The 18,027-nt window shown below is 37.2% G+C and overlaps 1 protein-coding gene across 1 annotated transcript in view; it reads right to left on the bottom strand.

Annotated features, from left to right (window-relative positions):
* Positions 1 to 731: 731 nt before the first annotated feature.
* The window catches only part of WRKY1 (transcription factor), a 32,799-nt gene continuing 15,503 nt past the window's right edge, over positions 732 to 18,027 (bottom strand). The window contains exons 5-6 of the mRNA XM_051210183.1: positions 11,462 to 12,144; positions 732 to 1,829 (exon numbers count right to left, since the gene is read on the bottom strand). Of these exons, the coding sequence (XP_051070150.1) occupies positions 1,314 to 1,829; positions 11,462 to 12,144 (1,199 nt within the window). The 3' untranslated portion in view covers positions 732 to 1,313. The remainder of the gene's footprint in view (positions 1,830 to 11,461; positions 12,145 to 18,027) is intronic.

Here is an 18,027-nt window from a genome sequence, read left to right as displayed (position 1 = left end):
AATTTAATGGCAATAAAAAAAAACATTCCATTTAAGGATATGATACAGGAAGAAAGAATTAGTTGGTACAATGAAAGGTATAAGGTAATTTTAGTCCCAATGTTTAAGGGAAGACAAAGAGGGTATCGTGATCGATTCTTAACCATGTTACCAAACCATTGGTCGCGTGGACCCCAACCAAGTGGTCTGCATCTACCAACATGGCTCACACCAGAAGTTAGTGACTTCAAGCACTGACCGCCACTAATTTTCTTCCAACCATCCCCAACACTAGTCAGCTTTGTGCGTCGTGATAATCGATGTTCAGGCATACGTAACACGTACCCCAATCATCTCAGTCAATGAAGATTCATAGCCTCATCAACTGATTTACCATCATTCCCTAATACCCTATGCCTATTACTCACCCGATGACCCCAGCAGATCCGAGCAATATTTCTAAGACATCTGTGTTCAAATACTAGTGACTTACGAGTATCTCCTACACTTGTTGGCCACATTTCGTCGTCGTAAAGTAGAATAGAACGATCTGTTGCACAGTATACTCGTTCCTTAATTAAAAGACAAATATCTCACCTTCACCATAGTTGTTGACGTAAGTTGACAAAAGCCAATAAGTAAACAGAGACATAATCATAAGATTTTCATTTTGCTCTACTATATTTCCACCGCTACATACTTATACCTACAATTTATGGTAGCAACGAAAAGAATCGCTCAATAGAGAAAAAAAAACGTATTTATTCACCTTATTGCAATTCGTTTTATCACTTTTATTAGTAACATTAATAATAATAATAATAATAATAATAATAATAATAATAATAATAACAGTAACTGTTACAGGAAATAGATCTCTATTTTCATACAATGAATTATTGGCACAATAATGGAATCAACATCAAGAGAGAGAGAGAGAGAGAAAAATTCAAAGAGGAAAATAAATAAATAAAAGGATCCGGATAAGATTAAATCATGACAAGAGTTTAAGTGTAGACAATTCCTCGAACATAGATAGAATGAAAAGATAGAGAAAGAGAGACGGAAGGTAGGAAGCAGGGAGGGAGGGAGAGAGGGGGGTAGGGGAGGGGAAGGGTACGGAATGAAACATATTCAATTCATAGTATTACTATGATCAAATAATTAAAAAAAAACGATTAACTATAAAACCAAATGAAATAATTATGTACGACAATATGATCTGTATATTTTCTATTAAAAAAAAAGGAAAATCAATAATCCCCATGGTGATAATGATGTTCATCATCATCATCATCATCACCATGGAGATTATTTTACTTGTATGATATATTTCAATGTTGACTAACACTAGAAGCTTTACGTTTAATTATATGATTAACTTTTGAAGTGATTAATTGACATACATCAGTTTCAGCTAATAAAGCAGTAGTTGAAATCGATTTATGATGATAATCATTTATGATTTGTTTATCAGTTTCCATATTAGATGAATGATGTCGATGAGGTAATGAATGAAATTCATGCAATGTATCATTATTATTATTATTAGTATTATGATATGAATGATGTTTACTATGGATTGTTGTTGTTGTTGTTGTCTTGAATGATGTAACCGTTGAAGAACTCGATAAAGAACGATGTAATTTTTTGTTTAAATGTTTATGAAATGATGATAATGATGTAAGTTTTTTTAATTTATTATCATCTATACCATTTATATTTTTTAAACCTAATGATGATAATGATGATGAGGATACAGATGATGTAGATGGTGGTATTGAAGGTAATAATGATAATAATAATTTCAAAGTATATGGATCTGTAGATTGAGATGAATGTTTCAAATTCTAAACAGAGAATAGTAGAAATAATTTGATTTAAAGATATGAAAGTAAACAATTGATTATTATCGATAGAGAGAGTATGAGACAAATGTAACTCCGTCCGTATATATATGACATTGTCACAATGAGATTCAAATAGTGTAGTATCAATGATATTAAGAACAAATTGAACATTTAGAACGGGTAATTATCATGGGCTCATCAGTGACTAGCTTTGTGAGGGAATTCTCGGAGGTTCTAGTGAGAAGCCGTGACCAGTAGAGCTAATCCATGTCAAGTAGAGACAGATATCTACTTCAGGACAATGGAAGATGGTCGCGCATTTTCGTGGATTGGTTGAGGTTAGACATTAACACCACTGGATGCCGGCTGGCTCAGTGGTCCAGTAGGTTAAGCGTTCGAGCGCGAGACTGAAGGTCATGGGTTAGACTCCTATTCGAATACTGCCGACATTGGGACTGGTTGGAAAAAGTGGAGAGGTGGTCAGTGTGTGATATGGTACCGTGGTATGAAAGAAAGCTGTACATGACTGGCTTCTGTTGATCCTTCATAATTCTCTGGTTAGGATCTTAGAGACGGTGCAACACAGTGGCATGAGACGTTATCAGAGATGAATCAGAATAGAAGCCAGTAGTGATCCTGCTGTAGCTTTTTTCATAAAAGTGAATGTAACATTTTTTTAACTGAAAGAATTCTTTCTGGTTATATTTTTGCAAACTGAACTGTTTCTCCCATTATTATTACTTCACTCTTATACACTGATTTTCTTATACACACTTTACATTCTTCATCTCTTCACATTTCCATTTTTATTGGCTTAGCGAATATGTATTTGGTGCACTCTTGTACCAATGTTTATGTGTTAACATGAATAAATAATTTTTTTTGATTGAGATCTTGGACTAATTGATGTTAGACTATTATTGAAAAACTTGAAGCCATGGATGGCCGTTACGTCCTATTGTTGAACTCCTCAGAAGTGCTCATCCACGGCCCCACTCGCGAGATTCGAACCAGGGCCTGCAGTCTAGCACGCGAACGATTAACCTCTAGACCGCTGGTTCGGCATCCAATGATGTTATTATCTAACTTCAACCAACCCCTGAAATTGCGCAACCATCCAACATTGTTCGAGCGCGAGACTAAAGGCCCTACATTTAAATCCCGCGAGTGGGATCGTGGATACGCACTGCTGAGGAGTCCCACAACGGGACGAAACGGCCGTCCAGTGCATCCGGGTTTTCAACGGTGGTCTAACATCATCAATCAGTTGATGATCTCAATCAAAGACTTAATAATCTCCACAACTCCTATACTGCAAATAAACTTTCATCAAAACGAAAGGTTGAAAATCATTTCAGTATTAACCACAGTAATCAGTGAATAAAAAAGATTTTGTTTCAATCTGTCAATTCAATAAACAGCTTTCAATATTCAATATTTTTATAGTTTGACATGTTGTATATTACCAACAGCATTAGTAAAATTACTTTGCATATTTTTATTGAACAAATGACAATTCAAGTTAGCTACTATTAACTTCACCATATATAACTTTAATTTATACATTCAATAATAATAATAATAATAATAATAGATCTTCATTTCCATTCCCCCCTCATCTACCTACCTACCCCCCCTCCCATTTATTACACACAATCAACTACTATTACCTCTGGCTACATAATCTACAAAATTGTAAATGTCTATTCCTATTTCTCCTCTCTCTCTCTCTCTCTCTTTATAAAACATCATAAACAGTTGTGTGTACACTTGAGTTTTACAGAAGAACGTTTCAACTACTGATTAAAGTAACAACAACAAAAAACATACTTCGTCAACTGAAAACTTCTGATGTACTCTTTACTTCAACCAGAAATTGTTGAAGCTTCAAACTAGTTTTGATTATTAGTATTATTATTATTGCTTAAAATCTTAGCATAACTGACTTTTCACAATTGATTGATCACTAAGTGGTGATCAATGTCAAGCGTGTCAAGTCCTTCTTAGTGCAATGTCGAGTCATTTAGACTAGTGGCTATATTGCAACTTGGTCGATAGCATTTGATCTGCACTAAGAAGGACTTGACACACACTACATTGATCACCACTCAGTGATCAATCAATTGTGAATACATCTCATTCCTACAGGACGTCAGTTGCGGAACGGATATCCCAGTGGTAACGCCTCTGATTGTGAAACTGGGAGACACGGGATTGAATCTGTCAGGGGGTATAAGTTCCCTCAAGATTACAGGTAAACCTTGATGACGAGTGCCGAGTAGCACGAAACCCAGGTCCAGGGTTTCCTATTGACTATCTCCAACCACCATCTTATGATTGAATTTTTATGCCTCTATTCTATCTTCTCACTAATTCACTTGTTCATATCAAATCAAACCGAGGCATATATATATATATATATGGGTATGTATAAATTGGAAACCAATAAATCGAAATCCCTGTTGATTACATTTTCATGCTAATTACTGAAGCATGATAACTAGAACAAATGATATGTTCCTAAGGTCGTGCTAAATATATGCAACTAATTAACATCTCAATATGATTCAAGGGATGTCGTGTCATTTACCCTACTAATAGACACATTATAAATTGATCAATAGCAGCAGTAGGTCACAATATACACAAAGGGAAAAGCAAGGTTCTCTGATACAATACAACAATCGAATCACACTTGAGGGATAAGATTTGGAAGATATAAAAACCTTTACATATCTGAGCAGCATCATTTATAAACATGGTGGATCTGATGCAAGACGTGAAGGTGCGAATTGGCTAAGTAAGAGCAGCATATTTACAACTGAAAAACATCTGGAACTCAAAACAACTGTCTGTCAACCAACGCCAAGGTCAGAATTCTCAGTACAAATGTCGAGACAGTTCTACTGTATGGGGCGGAAATTTCCGGAACTACGAAAGCCATCATTCAGAAGATATAAGTGTTTATTAACAACTGTCTACGTAAAATACTTCGGATCTGTTGGCCAGATACTATCAGAAACAACCTACTGTGGGAGAGAACAAATCAGATCACAGTAGAGGAAGAAATCAGGAAGAAGTGCTGAAAGTGGATAGGATACACATTGAGGAAAACACCCAACTGCGTCACAATGCAAGCCCTCACATGAAATCCTCAAGGCTGAAGGAGGAGAGAAAGACCAAAGAACACAATACACCGAGAAATGGAGACAGATATGAGAAGAATGAACAACAATTGGATAGAACTAGAAAGGAAGACCCAGGATAGAGGAGATTGGAGATGGTTGGTCGGCGGCCTATGCTCCATTAGGAGTAACAGGCGTAAGTAAGTAAGTAAGCAAGTAATTAAGTAATTTGATCAATAGAATTCGGTCAATCGTTAAAAGACATTAAACAAACACGATATTTAGTCACCAATGAATAATTAATCCAACTGAAATATTACCGTTAAGAATAAAGGATATTCATTAGGCTATTAGTATTAGATCATAGGTGTCTACAAAGCATTGTTTGTGTATTTTGGGGCCACGAAGTCATACCTCTGTTCGGAATAAGGTAATAGGTAGAAAAAATGGCAAATCAATTGATGAGGTGGTAAATCTCCACCAATTGAGATGGTTGAAACATTTGTTACACATCAATAACCACTGTCTACATCGACGAGCGATCTCTTCCGATGTAGAGGTAGGTTGGAAGAAAGCTAACGGTGACCAAACCAAAATATGGCATACATCCATAAAGTCATTACCAATTAAACTTGTTATCAAGTATAAACCACCAGGTTGGAGTCTGAGTGATTATAGACTAACCAGTGGGTAGGGACTTTGAATGACACGGTTCAAGATCGTTTGCAATGATACAGGTGGATTGATTTTTGTCGTACCTGGAATTCGAAGATTTCGAATTTCTTATAATTTTTTATTAGAGTAATTTATATTTTCTTAAATCATATATTCGACTCCTAATCTTTTCTATTTCTACTGACAATACAATTGTCTTGAGTACTCTGGGATATGCTCTAACAATTTTATCTTGACGTGGATGGAGGGAGAGTTCACTCCTTCTCTTGAAATGCTCTGACACATCAACGCGTATAAAGCCACTTTCAGGGAAGTTCTACTCATCGCCTTCTCGGGGCGGCGGTTCTGGTTACAAGATTTAACAGGACGAAAAGCGAATGCCCGGTGATTTAAGTGGGTTGTTGTATATGGAGGATCCACGTCGGCGAGTTGGAAAACCCTCATTCCGATCCAATGGTACACATGGACTCCAGGATCCTGGGGAAACAAATGGCGTATGAACCTATCGTTTGTCATCGGATACCATGAGACTGTATCTCTTTACGTTGCTCCATTGTCTTGCGGATCAGACCTTTAGGTTGAAGGCTTGGTGTGTGGCTCCTTAAGAAGATTACCTGCTTCGGTTTGGGCACCCGGACAGTATGACAGCCCACACAGAAATCAACTGACTTGTGTGGCGTATATGTATTCGGTGCTTCTTTGTAACTCCGCCTGTAGCTCTTCTAGAGTTACTGGCGGTCCCAAGCCCGGGTAAAGGAGGCGGGTTGGGCGTGGGGTTAGCGACCCCATCCCGTAGAAAACTAACTCGCTGAAAAAACGCTTACCAGAAAAAATAATCCAAGCCATTTTAAATCTGCCCTGGGAGTTAGGTCTTCATTTAGAAGAATTATGACGCTTCATGGTGAAAGCCGAGTCCCTTCGGTAGCCACGAGGCCGATGCCCCTTCAAACAACCAGAGCAACAATTTTTATAGGTACATGGAACGTTCGAACAATGTGGGAAACCGGGAAGACCAGTCAAATAACAACGGAAATGAGGAGATACAACTTGGCAGTACTGGGAATCAGCGAAACCCACTGAACCCAAGCTGGACAGACGAGGCTAACTACGGGAGAGATGCTGCTATACTCCGGTCACGAAGAGGACAATGCTCCACACACTCAGGGAGTCGCTCTGATGCTGTCCAAAGTAGCACGAAATGCACTTGTAGGATGGGAATCTCACGGATCCAGAATCAACAAAGCATCATTCAAAACAAAGAAGGAGGGGATCTTAATGAATATTATCAAATGTTATGCACCCACCAATGATAACAACGACGACATTAAAGATCAGTTCTACGAGCGGCTGCAGTCGATCATAGAGAAATGCCCAAGAAAGGAATTCACCATTCTGATGGGAGATCTAAATGCCAAAGTTGGAATAGACAACACTAGATATGAAGATATTATGGGACGACATGGACTGGGAGAAAGAAACGAAAATGGAGAAGGATTTGCAAATTTGTGTGCATTCAACAAATTGGTCATAGGAGGCACAATATTTCCACACAAGCGTATACACAAGGCTACATGGATCTCATCGGACCACACTTCAGAAAACCAGATAGATCGTATTTGCATCAACAAAAATTCCGAAGGACAATGGAAGATGTGAGAACCAAGAGAGGTGCTGACGTAGCTTCAGATCACCACCTAGTTGTAGCCAATTTAAAACTGAAGCTAAAAAAGAACTGGGCAAGTGGACAAACAGCACTACAAAGGTTCAATACAGTCTTCCTTCGAGATGCTGACAAACTCAGTGAATTCAAGATAGCTCTCAGCAACAGGTTCCAAGCCTTAGAAGATCTACTGAAAGAAGAAGAAACTACTATGGAGGACAACTGGAAAGACATCAAGCAAGCATTAACTTCAACGTGTCAAGAGGTTCTGGGCCTAAAAAACACCATCATAAGGAATGGATCTCTACAGAAACACTGGACAAGATCAAAGAAAGGAAGAACAGGAAGGCAGCAATTAACAACAGCCGACCACAAGCAGAGAAAGTTCAAGCACAAGCTGAGTACATAGAAGCAAACAAACAAGTGAAGAGGAGCATTAGAGCCGACAGGAAGAAATACGTGGAAGAATTAGCAACGATGGCAGAAAAAGCTGCTAGAGAAGGAAATATGAAACAGCTTTACGATACAACGAAGAAACTAGCAGGGATATACAGTAAACCAGAGAGACCGGTCAAAGACAAAGAAGGCAAGCCAATCACTGAAATTCAACAACAGCGTAACAGATGGGTAGAATACTTCGAGGAACTCCTGAATAAGCCGACTCCAATGAATCCACCGGACATCGAAGCGGCACGCACAGATCCTCCTATAGATGTCAACCCACCAACGACGGAAGAAATCAGAATGGCCGTCAGACAAATCAAGAATGGGAAAGCAGCAGGACCCGACAAAATACCAGCTGAAGCAGTGAAGTCAGACATCAAAGTAACCACAAGCATGCTTTATCTTCTATTCAAAAAGATTTGGGAGGAGGAACAAGTGCCGATGGACTGGAAAGAAGGACACCTCGTCAAGATTCAAAAGGAAGGAGATCTGAGCAAATGTAGAAAATACAGAGGCATTACACTATTGTCAATACCAGGGAAAGTCTTCAACAGAGTTTTTCTGAATCAAATGAAAGATGCAGTAGACGACCAACTTCGAGATCAACAAGCTGGATTCCGTAAGGATCGGTCGTGCACAGACCAAATTGCAACACTAAGGATCATCGTCGAACAGTCAGTTGAGTGGAACTCATCACTATACATCAACTTCATTGATTATGAAAAGGCATTCGACAGTGTAGATAGGAGGACATTATGGAAACTTCTTCGACACTACGGAATTCCTGAGAAGATTGTCAATATAATCCGGAACTCATACGACGGACTACAGTGCAAAGTAGTGCATGGAGGACAGCTGACAGATGCATTCCAAGTAAGGACCAGAGTCAGACAAGGCTGTTTACTCTCCCCCTTCCTCTTTCTTCTGGTGGTCGACTGGATTATGAAGACCTCGACATCTGAAGGAAAACATGGAATACAATGGACAGCTCAGAATCGATTAAACGACTTGGACTTCGCAGATGACATAGCCCCCCTATCGCGTACACACGAACAGACGCAGATGAAGACAGACAGTGTAGCAGCAGTCTCTGCATCAGTAGGCCTCAGTATACACAAAGGGAAAACCAAGGTCCTCAAATTCAAAGCGGAGAACAGCAATCCAATCACTCTTGATGGCGAAATTCTGGAAGATGTAGAGTACTTCACATACCTGGGAAGCATCATCGATGAACAAGGAGGTTCAGATGCAGACGTAAAGGCGAGGATTGGCAAAGCAACGACAGCATTCCTACAACTGAAGAACATATGGAACTTATAACAACTGTCAACCAATATCAAAATCACAATCTTCAATACGAACGTCAAGGCAGTTCTACTGTATGGAGCTGAAACTTGGAGAACTACAACAACCACAATCAAGAAAGTACAAGTATTTATAAATAACTGTCTACGCAAGATACTCAACATCCATTGGCCGGATACCATCAGCAACAGCCTTCTGTGGAAGAAAACAAACCAACTTCCAGCTGAATAGGAAATTAGGAAAAGACGATGGAAATGGATGAGACATACATTACGCAAATCGTCAAACTGCATCACGAGGTAGGCCCTAACTTGGAATCCTGAAGGGAAGCGGAAAAGAGGAAGACCAAAGAACACATTACGTCGGATAATAGAAGCAGATATGAAAAAGATGAATAACAACTGGAAAGGATTGCCCAGGATAGGGTTGGATGGAGAATGCCGGTGAGCGGCCTATGCTCCTTCACGAGGAGTAACAGGCGTAAGTAAGTAAGCTTCTTTGTAGCAATATTTATGTGTCTGGTCCTACGTTGTAGCTGACTAACTGATTTATGTGTTCAAATAAATAAAATCAGCAGAAGTGGGATAAGATGCTTATTTCCATTCACTATACTAACTAAACGAGAATATGTTACTTTGAGACATATGCATAAACCAAGTGTCACTGACTATTATAATTTGTAGTGTACAATGAAATATCATTTTCAAGAAAGATGATTTAATCTCATAAGATTTTCACTGTCTAACATTCAATTGTATTAGAACCAACTGGTGACTGTTAAAGAACAAAAGATGAAAAGACAAATATGAAATCTAGAAAACTATTTTACGTTGAATCCATTTGTGTATTTTCACAGTGAAGGAGTAGGCAGGAACAGCCAAATCAAAAACGTGACATCCACGAAGACATAAACTATTGCTCTGACTCGTGAAGATGATAGATCCCAACTAGTTGATTACGAACCGAACAATTACTTTAACCAATGGTTAAAGACATTGATTGATACGGCTTGGAATCGATCAACATCGGATAGATGCATTTGCTCTGTCTTACCTTAGATATCGATTTTTGAAATTCATTTCTTCTTGAAAACAAAAAAATTGTTTATGCCTATTGTTCTTTATTACCACTGATACTGTTTACTACTACCGCTAGTACTTTGATATCTGTCCTGGTAATTTTATCTCGCTTAGTTGATGTGGTGTCGGAACTTGAACTGATACAAATATGAACAAAATTGTACGTTGCCTAACACTAACTAACAGACGCTTTATTCATTAAAAAAACAGTTTATATAATAATAACTGTTAGCTCTCTTTCTTTCAACTCATTAACTCTAGTTGAAATCTTCTACCGTTCATAAATTACAGTTAATTATAACTACAAAATGTACTGCTTAGTTTTATTGTTAAAAATAGTGTTGCCATATGATTATTGCGCCTTATTATTTCTTCAGTTCTATCTACTCAGATAGTTGGATTGTTTATTCATTAAGATTTAAAGTCTAAACAGCGAACCAGGTACCCACCGACTACTATCAATGATAGATTTACATCTGAGAATTTAAGCATTGAAGTATAGGCATATACAATGTTTTCTTTCGATACCTCGGTCAGCCAGTCAGCTACAACATAGGACCAGGCATATATATGCATCGGTCTAAGTTGCCATACCTCATTAACACAACAAGATGAACACCGGATTCATAAAAGTAGTTAATTCAGAGGTGGTAATATATAAAAGAAAGATTGTATATAAGGATATAATATACGGAGAAAGAATTAGTTCTTAGAAAGAAAGATATGAAGTGATTTTAACCTCTTAGTTTAAGGGAAGACAGAGAGTGTATACACCGACTCCATTGTGATCGATCGATTCTGAGCCATGTCACCAAGAGTCTCCAACCATTGGTTACGATAGTCACGCGGACCCCAACCAAGTAGTCTGCATCTACCAACATTGTTAAGACTAGAAGTCAGTGACTTTGTGGACTGATGCCGTAAATTAAAACAGAACGGACTGCCGTGCAATATACTCGTCCTTTTATTGATAGACGGATATTTCGCCTTCGCCATATGTGACGTAAGTTGGCAAAAGCCAAACGAGCTTTTCGAATCCGTGCTGAGATTTCGTCAGAAACCAACCCATTAGGGCTGATCAGACTTCCAAGATAAGTGAAGTTGTCAACGAGTTCGAATACTTCACTCCCTATCCTTAGTTCAGGTGTTGACGCAGACCAGTCCTGAAGCAACAACTTGCACTTAGAGGGAGAGAAGAGCATTCTAATCATTCTGGCATTGTTGCTCAGTGCTACCAGAAGACTGCATTTTACCTATAAGTCAATCAATATAGATGACACTTTTTTTCTCTAAAAAAGGGATTTATAACTATATGAAACGATAGGAAAAAAATAAGACACTTACATGACTCCCCATAGAAGGAGGAAATCGACGATCCAATGTATTTGCTTTCCGATAATTAATAGTGGAAAAATAATCATTATTATCTAATGAAGTAGACAAATCAAATGATGATCCTATTTCATTAGAATGATTACTATTTGAAAGATTGGATAATGCATTCTGTTCACGTCTTAATGAAATCATCGAATCTAAACGTTGTACTAAGCGTTTATGGGGATCAGTTATTGTTGTTGTTGATTCTGTCGTTGTCGTAGAAGAAGAACAAGTATTAAGAGGTTTACTGACGTTAGTATTATCATTATTAACTTGTTCTTCATTAGATTCTGATGACAATTTAACACTTGATGTATGATCATTATTACAATTATTATTATGATGATTCCAGTGTTGAGCAGCTTCAGCAGCCGATTTTAAAATACCTTCAAACACAGATGGACGTCGTAAACTATACTCAGCATTTTGATTAATCGGCTTCAAAGTAGATGTTCGATTTAAATGATTTTGTTGTAGTATTGTTGTCGGTCGTTTGAAATTCTCTAATCGTCTAGACACAACTGGAAGCATAACAGGTCGTTTGAAGTCAACCATTGAATGATCAGTATGCACAACACATTTCTTACTGGAATTATCTTTAGTGATATTAGAAGAATCATGGGAAACATTTGATGTTCTAAAAACTTTTACTGAAAAAAAAACACAACATTATAAATGCACAATACTGGAAAAAAAGTTGACAAATTGAAATAATGTCTAGGTTATCTATCTACTTCAGAATATCATACATAGTTTCATCAACCATTACTCGATCCGATCATTAGTAGCAATATAGAATCGCCAAACTATTACAACTAAAACGTACTATTGAAAAGCATCCATTTTCAATAGTCAAATCTGGTAATGATAAATAAATGTTCACATACTGGGCTTTTAAATAAACACTGTATTAGAGCTCATCAAAATTCCCTACGACGAATTCATTAATCAAATTATTTAAAAAAGGATTTAAGTCTAACTTCAACTAATCCACGAAGTTGCGCCACAGTCCACCATTGTCATCAGTGAGTTGCTATCTCACAAGAGCCCCGGTTGAACTCTACTGGCCACGGTTTCTCACTAGAACTCTAGGAAATACCTCTCGAAGACCTTCGCTAGTGAGCATATAAAGTTAGACATTAACACAGTTGGATTCCCACCGGCTCAATGGTTGAGCACTCCTGCGCGAGACCAATAAACCCTGAGTTCGAATCTCAAGAGGAGGGATTGTGGATGTGCAGTGCTGAGGAGTCCCACAATACGACGAAACCGCCATCCAGAGATTCCAGGTCTTCATTGTGGTCTAGATTCAACTGACTCATGAATTCAACTATTAAAATTTACAAAAATCTCCACAAAACCCCTTCTCTGACGATAAAACTAGAACAAACATTGATACAGAATAATATGAATACGACCTTGGTTCATGACTTGATCACTAGATACATAAACTGATTATTAGAAACCTATTATCCACCTACCAATTCTTTTTTGTTATTGTTGTTGTTTATATCTTCTCTAATCTTTACATTCATCTTTCTTAATCCACATGAATTCTTTCTTATCGTAATTACCTTGATAATAGTTATCTTATTACATAATGATGGTCTTATAACTGTAGAGCCTGATGACAAAGTTATTAAAAACAATTTTCTGCTTAGATATTCTTTGTTTTTGAATATTCTATATGGATTCATTATAGTTCGTTGTTTCTTTTAAGCTGATTACAACCATATATGTATTGAGAGTTAACATTGTGGTATGATATAATGTAAAAGAATTGACATAGATGAACGAAAAGAATTAGAATGATAAAGTTTATCAATGACTACGATATACAAACAATGATGGATAGTGGCTAACAGTGAAATCTAGAACTCACGTTTCGTCCTATTCGGAACTCGTCAGCTGGACGTACCTGCATCTCAGAGGTGATGTTCACTCTGGGACTCGAACTCAGTACCATTTGCTTCAAGTGCCATTGCGTTATCCACTCAGCTACTGAGTCCTGATAGCCACTTGCTTGTGCAATGGGGTGGTACTGGGGTCGAGTCCCAGAGTGAACATTAACTTTGAAATGCAGGTACATTCAGCTGACGAGTCCCAAATAGGACGAAACACGCGTCAAACTGGATTCCACTGCTAGCCACAATCCATTCAGCTTTGCTCAGAATATTTGTGAATTAAGGCAATATCGAGGCATACGCACAGTATGCACATATGCCAATAACAGACTGATCAATTGAAGTCTTAAACCTCAATGGGAAGATACAAGCCAAACAATACCAAGTGAATATATATATATATATATATATATATATGCCAAGATAGATTAAAGGTCATTTAGTGATAGAATTTATAGATCGGCGGGTGATGCATGAATTACATACGGTCCGAAGATGGATAAGATAGATTACGCAATAAGTTAACCGCATTTGGAGAGGTTCCATAAGTTAAGTAAATTAAATGGATGAAAGTGTATAAGTCAAGAGAGGGTTTTGGTGTACATAAAATAAGAAATAGTTAAGGGCAGACTGGATAAAAAAACAAAAACTAATAAAATAATGATAATGACAAAAACAATATACCAAGGTGTTTATAACTTTATCATTGTTTCTTTCTGGATACATAAATTAGGTCAGTGTCGAGTCATCTAGACTGGTGGCCACATTGCAACATGGTCGATAGCATTCGATCTGCACTAAATAAGGACTTGACACGCATGACAGTGATCACTACCCAGTGATCAGTCGATCGTGATAAATCAGGTTAGTGTTCTGTTATCGCTATTGATTCAACGAACCGAAGAGACATTACGTTTTTCTTTGTCTGTAAGTAATTTTGAAGGCTTGTGGAATATCAATAATATCCCCGATATCAAGTAAATGGCAAGCTATTGCACTGTTTAGAACAGTTGCGTCTCTCAGTCTCAAGTCCTTTGAAACGTGTTCAGAAATGCGAACATATACTGTTCTCTTTTTTTCAAATTATGTGCTTTGGCACACACATGTAAATTAGATAATGCAGTTGGAGGTACTAAGAAAAGATGACCTGTCAATTTTTGTTTGTTTGAGTGAGCGCTTCGTTTCACATAACGTAGTCAGTCTTGCATTTATCTTGTTGTTAATTATTCCAGTATTTCCATCTCATTTGAAGCATAAATATAAGAAGCAGGTTTTCTTATCCATTGTATCACATTTAACCCGTAGGTTGGTTTCGGTATATTTCTCAAAACAACTGTCAACAAATACCAAAGTCACAATCTTCAATAAGAATATCGAGACATTTCTACTGTACGGAGCTCAAACTTCGAGAACTACTACAACCATCATCAAGAAGGTACAAGTATTCATAAATAGTTGTCTATGCAAGATAATCAACATCCATAGGCCGGATACCATCAGTAACAGCCTTGTGTGGGGGAGAACAAACCAACTTCTAGATGACGAGGAAATTAGGAAAAGACGATGGAAATGGATAAGACACACATTACGAAAATCATCAAACTACATCACGAGGCAAGCCCTAACGTGGAATCCTGGAGAGAATTGAAAAAGAGGAAAGCCAAAGAATACATTACGTCGGATAATAGAATCAGACATGAAAAGGATGAATAACAACTGGAAAGAATTGCCCAGGACAGAGTTGGATGGAGAATGCCAGTGAGCGGCCTATGCTCCTTCACGAGGAGTAACAGGCGTAAGTAAGCGTAGTTGCAGTTAGTTTGCACAAAATATTGATTGAAATTAATTTCAGTTGTTTTTAATCGTAATCTATTGTTATCATCAATCAGTCAGTTATAAGCAACATTGAATCTAGCACAAATGTGTATTGATTCTGGTTTCCCCACTACATAAACACAATCCATAGTGGTCTAGCTTTAATTGACTCATGGTTTCAACTATTGAAATTTCTAAAAAATTTCCACAAAACCCCTTCTGATAACAAGCAGATAAAATTATAAAAATAAATCTCTATCCCACAGGAAGTCGATTGCAGTCCCGACTGCTCGGGGGTGACATCTCTGACACGGTATCGATTCTGTCAGAGAGCACCAGTTCGCTCAAGATTACACATACACCTTGTTGACGAGTGTCATTCATTATTCATCTGAAAATACGTATAATTTTTAAGCAGAGATGGATGGTGGGTAGGAGTGAAATCCAGGATATATGTTTCGCTTTATTTTGTGACTTGTTATTTGGATGCCATTATACCCCAAAGTTGATGTTCACTGGCTAGTGACCAATGTTATGTAAGCCAGGTCCTTCTTAGTGCAATTCGAATTCTATCGATCAAGTTGCAATGTAGCTACTAATCTAGGTGATTCGACATCGTATGCATCTGTGTTGAGATTTAAGGTGATAGTTGGAGATACTTATGTACTTAAGAGCCATATCAAGCAAAATCTTTCAACCATTGGTCACGATACCCTCATGAACTCCAACCAGGTAGTTTGGATCTCTCTAAATAGGTCAAACAAATAGCTTATCAATTCATGAACTGATATCCATAGCTTTCTTTCAACCTACTCCTATACTTTACATTAGTGGTCATATAACACTAAAGACCAAAACAAACACAAGATTTTGGAGTTTTGTTCTCTGAGCTGGATGATTTGGTTATGGAGCTTTCATTATTCTTCTGAACGACATAATCATCATCACAAACTTCAAGTAGAAATGAAGTGTTCGAATTTTAAAATCATCCACCTGAGCAACAAATCTTCTCCACCATCTCAAACACAATATTGTTAATCATTTAGTGATCGATCAATATAAATATCTAAATTCTACAGTAGATCAATGGAGAATTGATTAATTCATGAGTAACTTATTGATCTATGAAGTTGGATGATGTGTGTTCGAACCGAAAAAGGAAGCATCAATTTCGTTATGATCATAAGTATGTCTTTTTAAAAATATATATATATCAACTAGCACGAAAGGCAAGTCAAGCATTTCTTATCGATTTACTTCAAACTGCCTATACTCTGATATTTGGGAAAATTATATATGAGATATGTTAAGTGTAATAAATTGAGTAGATGACAGGTTTACAGTCAGACAAGTGGGACAATAATAGAATAATTTTTCCTTTACAAAATAATAATAAAAATACAACCATATCCTGTTTGTTCCCTTTCACTTATTCCTTCGGTACTCATTATGAGTTATGTTTGTCATTACTGTTCCTCTTAAAAACCCTTCAACTTCTATTTTTTTGTTTTGTTTTTAAACAACACCTTCGATTTCACTCTTAGAAACAAACACACACACACACACATCATGTTGTCGCTTCTTTATACGAAAAAAAAAAGAAACGTAACATTGAAATCACTTCCTTTCGATTTGACTCTAATACAAGAGATAAGACGTTTAGTAAAAAAAAAAGTGGAGAGGGGGGCGAGATACATGGATACATACATGCACACACACACAATGCATTAAAACAATGAAAAAGAGAGAGAGAAAAACACACTGATAAATGTAAAAGAAACACAAGGAAGTTGAAGTAACAAAACCTTCATTAGAGATTGTAGTACTTTCACAACTGCATTTTTGTTTCATAGTTTTGTAATATTACAATTATTATTCATAAATCATAAGATGAATAATGAAGATTAGTACAAAATGTGTTTTTATGTAAATGTAATGTCTAGTAGTAGTGTAGTGAACAAGAACACGGGTGGGGACAATCGATTGTATTTAGCACAAAAATTACAGACTATCTCAATAAATGTGAATACCATAAAGTCAATCGTCAATTTGCAAAATATCATTCCATCATATCAAACTGTACTGTTCCCGTTGCAAACACTAATCCATTGTCTCCCATTCCATTGTACATGCGTTTTCTTACAATTCCATTGTGCTCTTGCTCTTCCTTTCTTGATCTTCGCCATCTTCTGCTGCCGGACATTACGTTCTTTTAACGCACGTTATATACTACTTATATGAATATAAGTAGCTCACACCACAGTAGTATTATATCAAATCTAAATGGGTTATTCCAGATTCCGGACAGATCAATTTATTTAAACATATTGAGTACCTTTTTAACACTGTCAATTATTCATTTTATTAAGCCTGATTGTTTTTGTTTGAGTGTGAGTATATATACATATATAGCTTATATAGTACTTGTGTCAAAAAAGTTCTACTGTATGGGGCGGAAACCTGGAGAACTATGAAAGACATCATACAGAAGACACAAGTGTTAATTAACAACTGTCTACGTAAAATACTTCAGATCCGTTGGCTAGATACTATCAGAAACAACCTATTGTGGGAGAGAACAAATCAGATCACAGTGGAGGAAGAAGTGCTCGAAGTGGATAGGATACACATTGAGGAAAACACCCAACTGTATCACAATGCAAGACCTTATATAGAATCCTCAAGGTCAAAGGAAAAGAGGAAGACCAAACAACGCATTACACCGAGAAATGGAGACAGACATGAGAAAAATGAATAAAAGTTGGACAGAACTGGTAAGGAATGCCCAGGACAGAGTGGATTGGAAAATGATGG

The sequence above is a fragment of the Schistosoma haematobium genome, chromosome ZW (assembly GCF_000699445.3).
Source record: "Schistosoma haematobium chromosome ZW, whole genome shotgun sequence".
NCBI lineage: Eukaryota > Metazoa > Platyhelminthes > Trematoda > Strigeidida > Schistosomatidae > Schistosoma > Schistosoma haematobium.
Note: the sequence above shows the minus strand (reverse complement) of the source record. Positions and strands in the feature narration are given on the sequence as shown.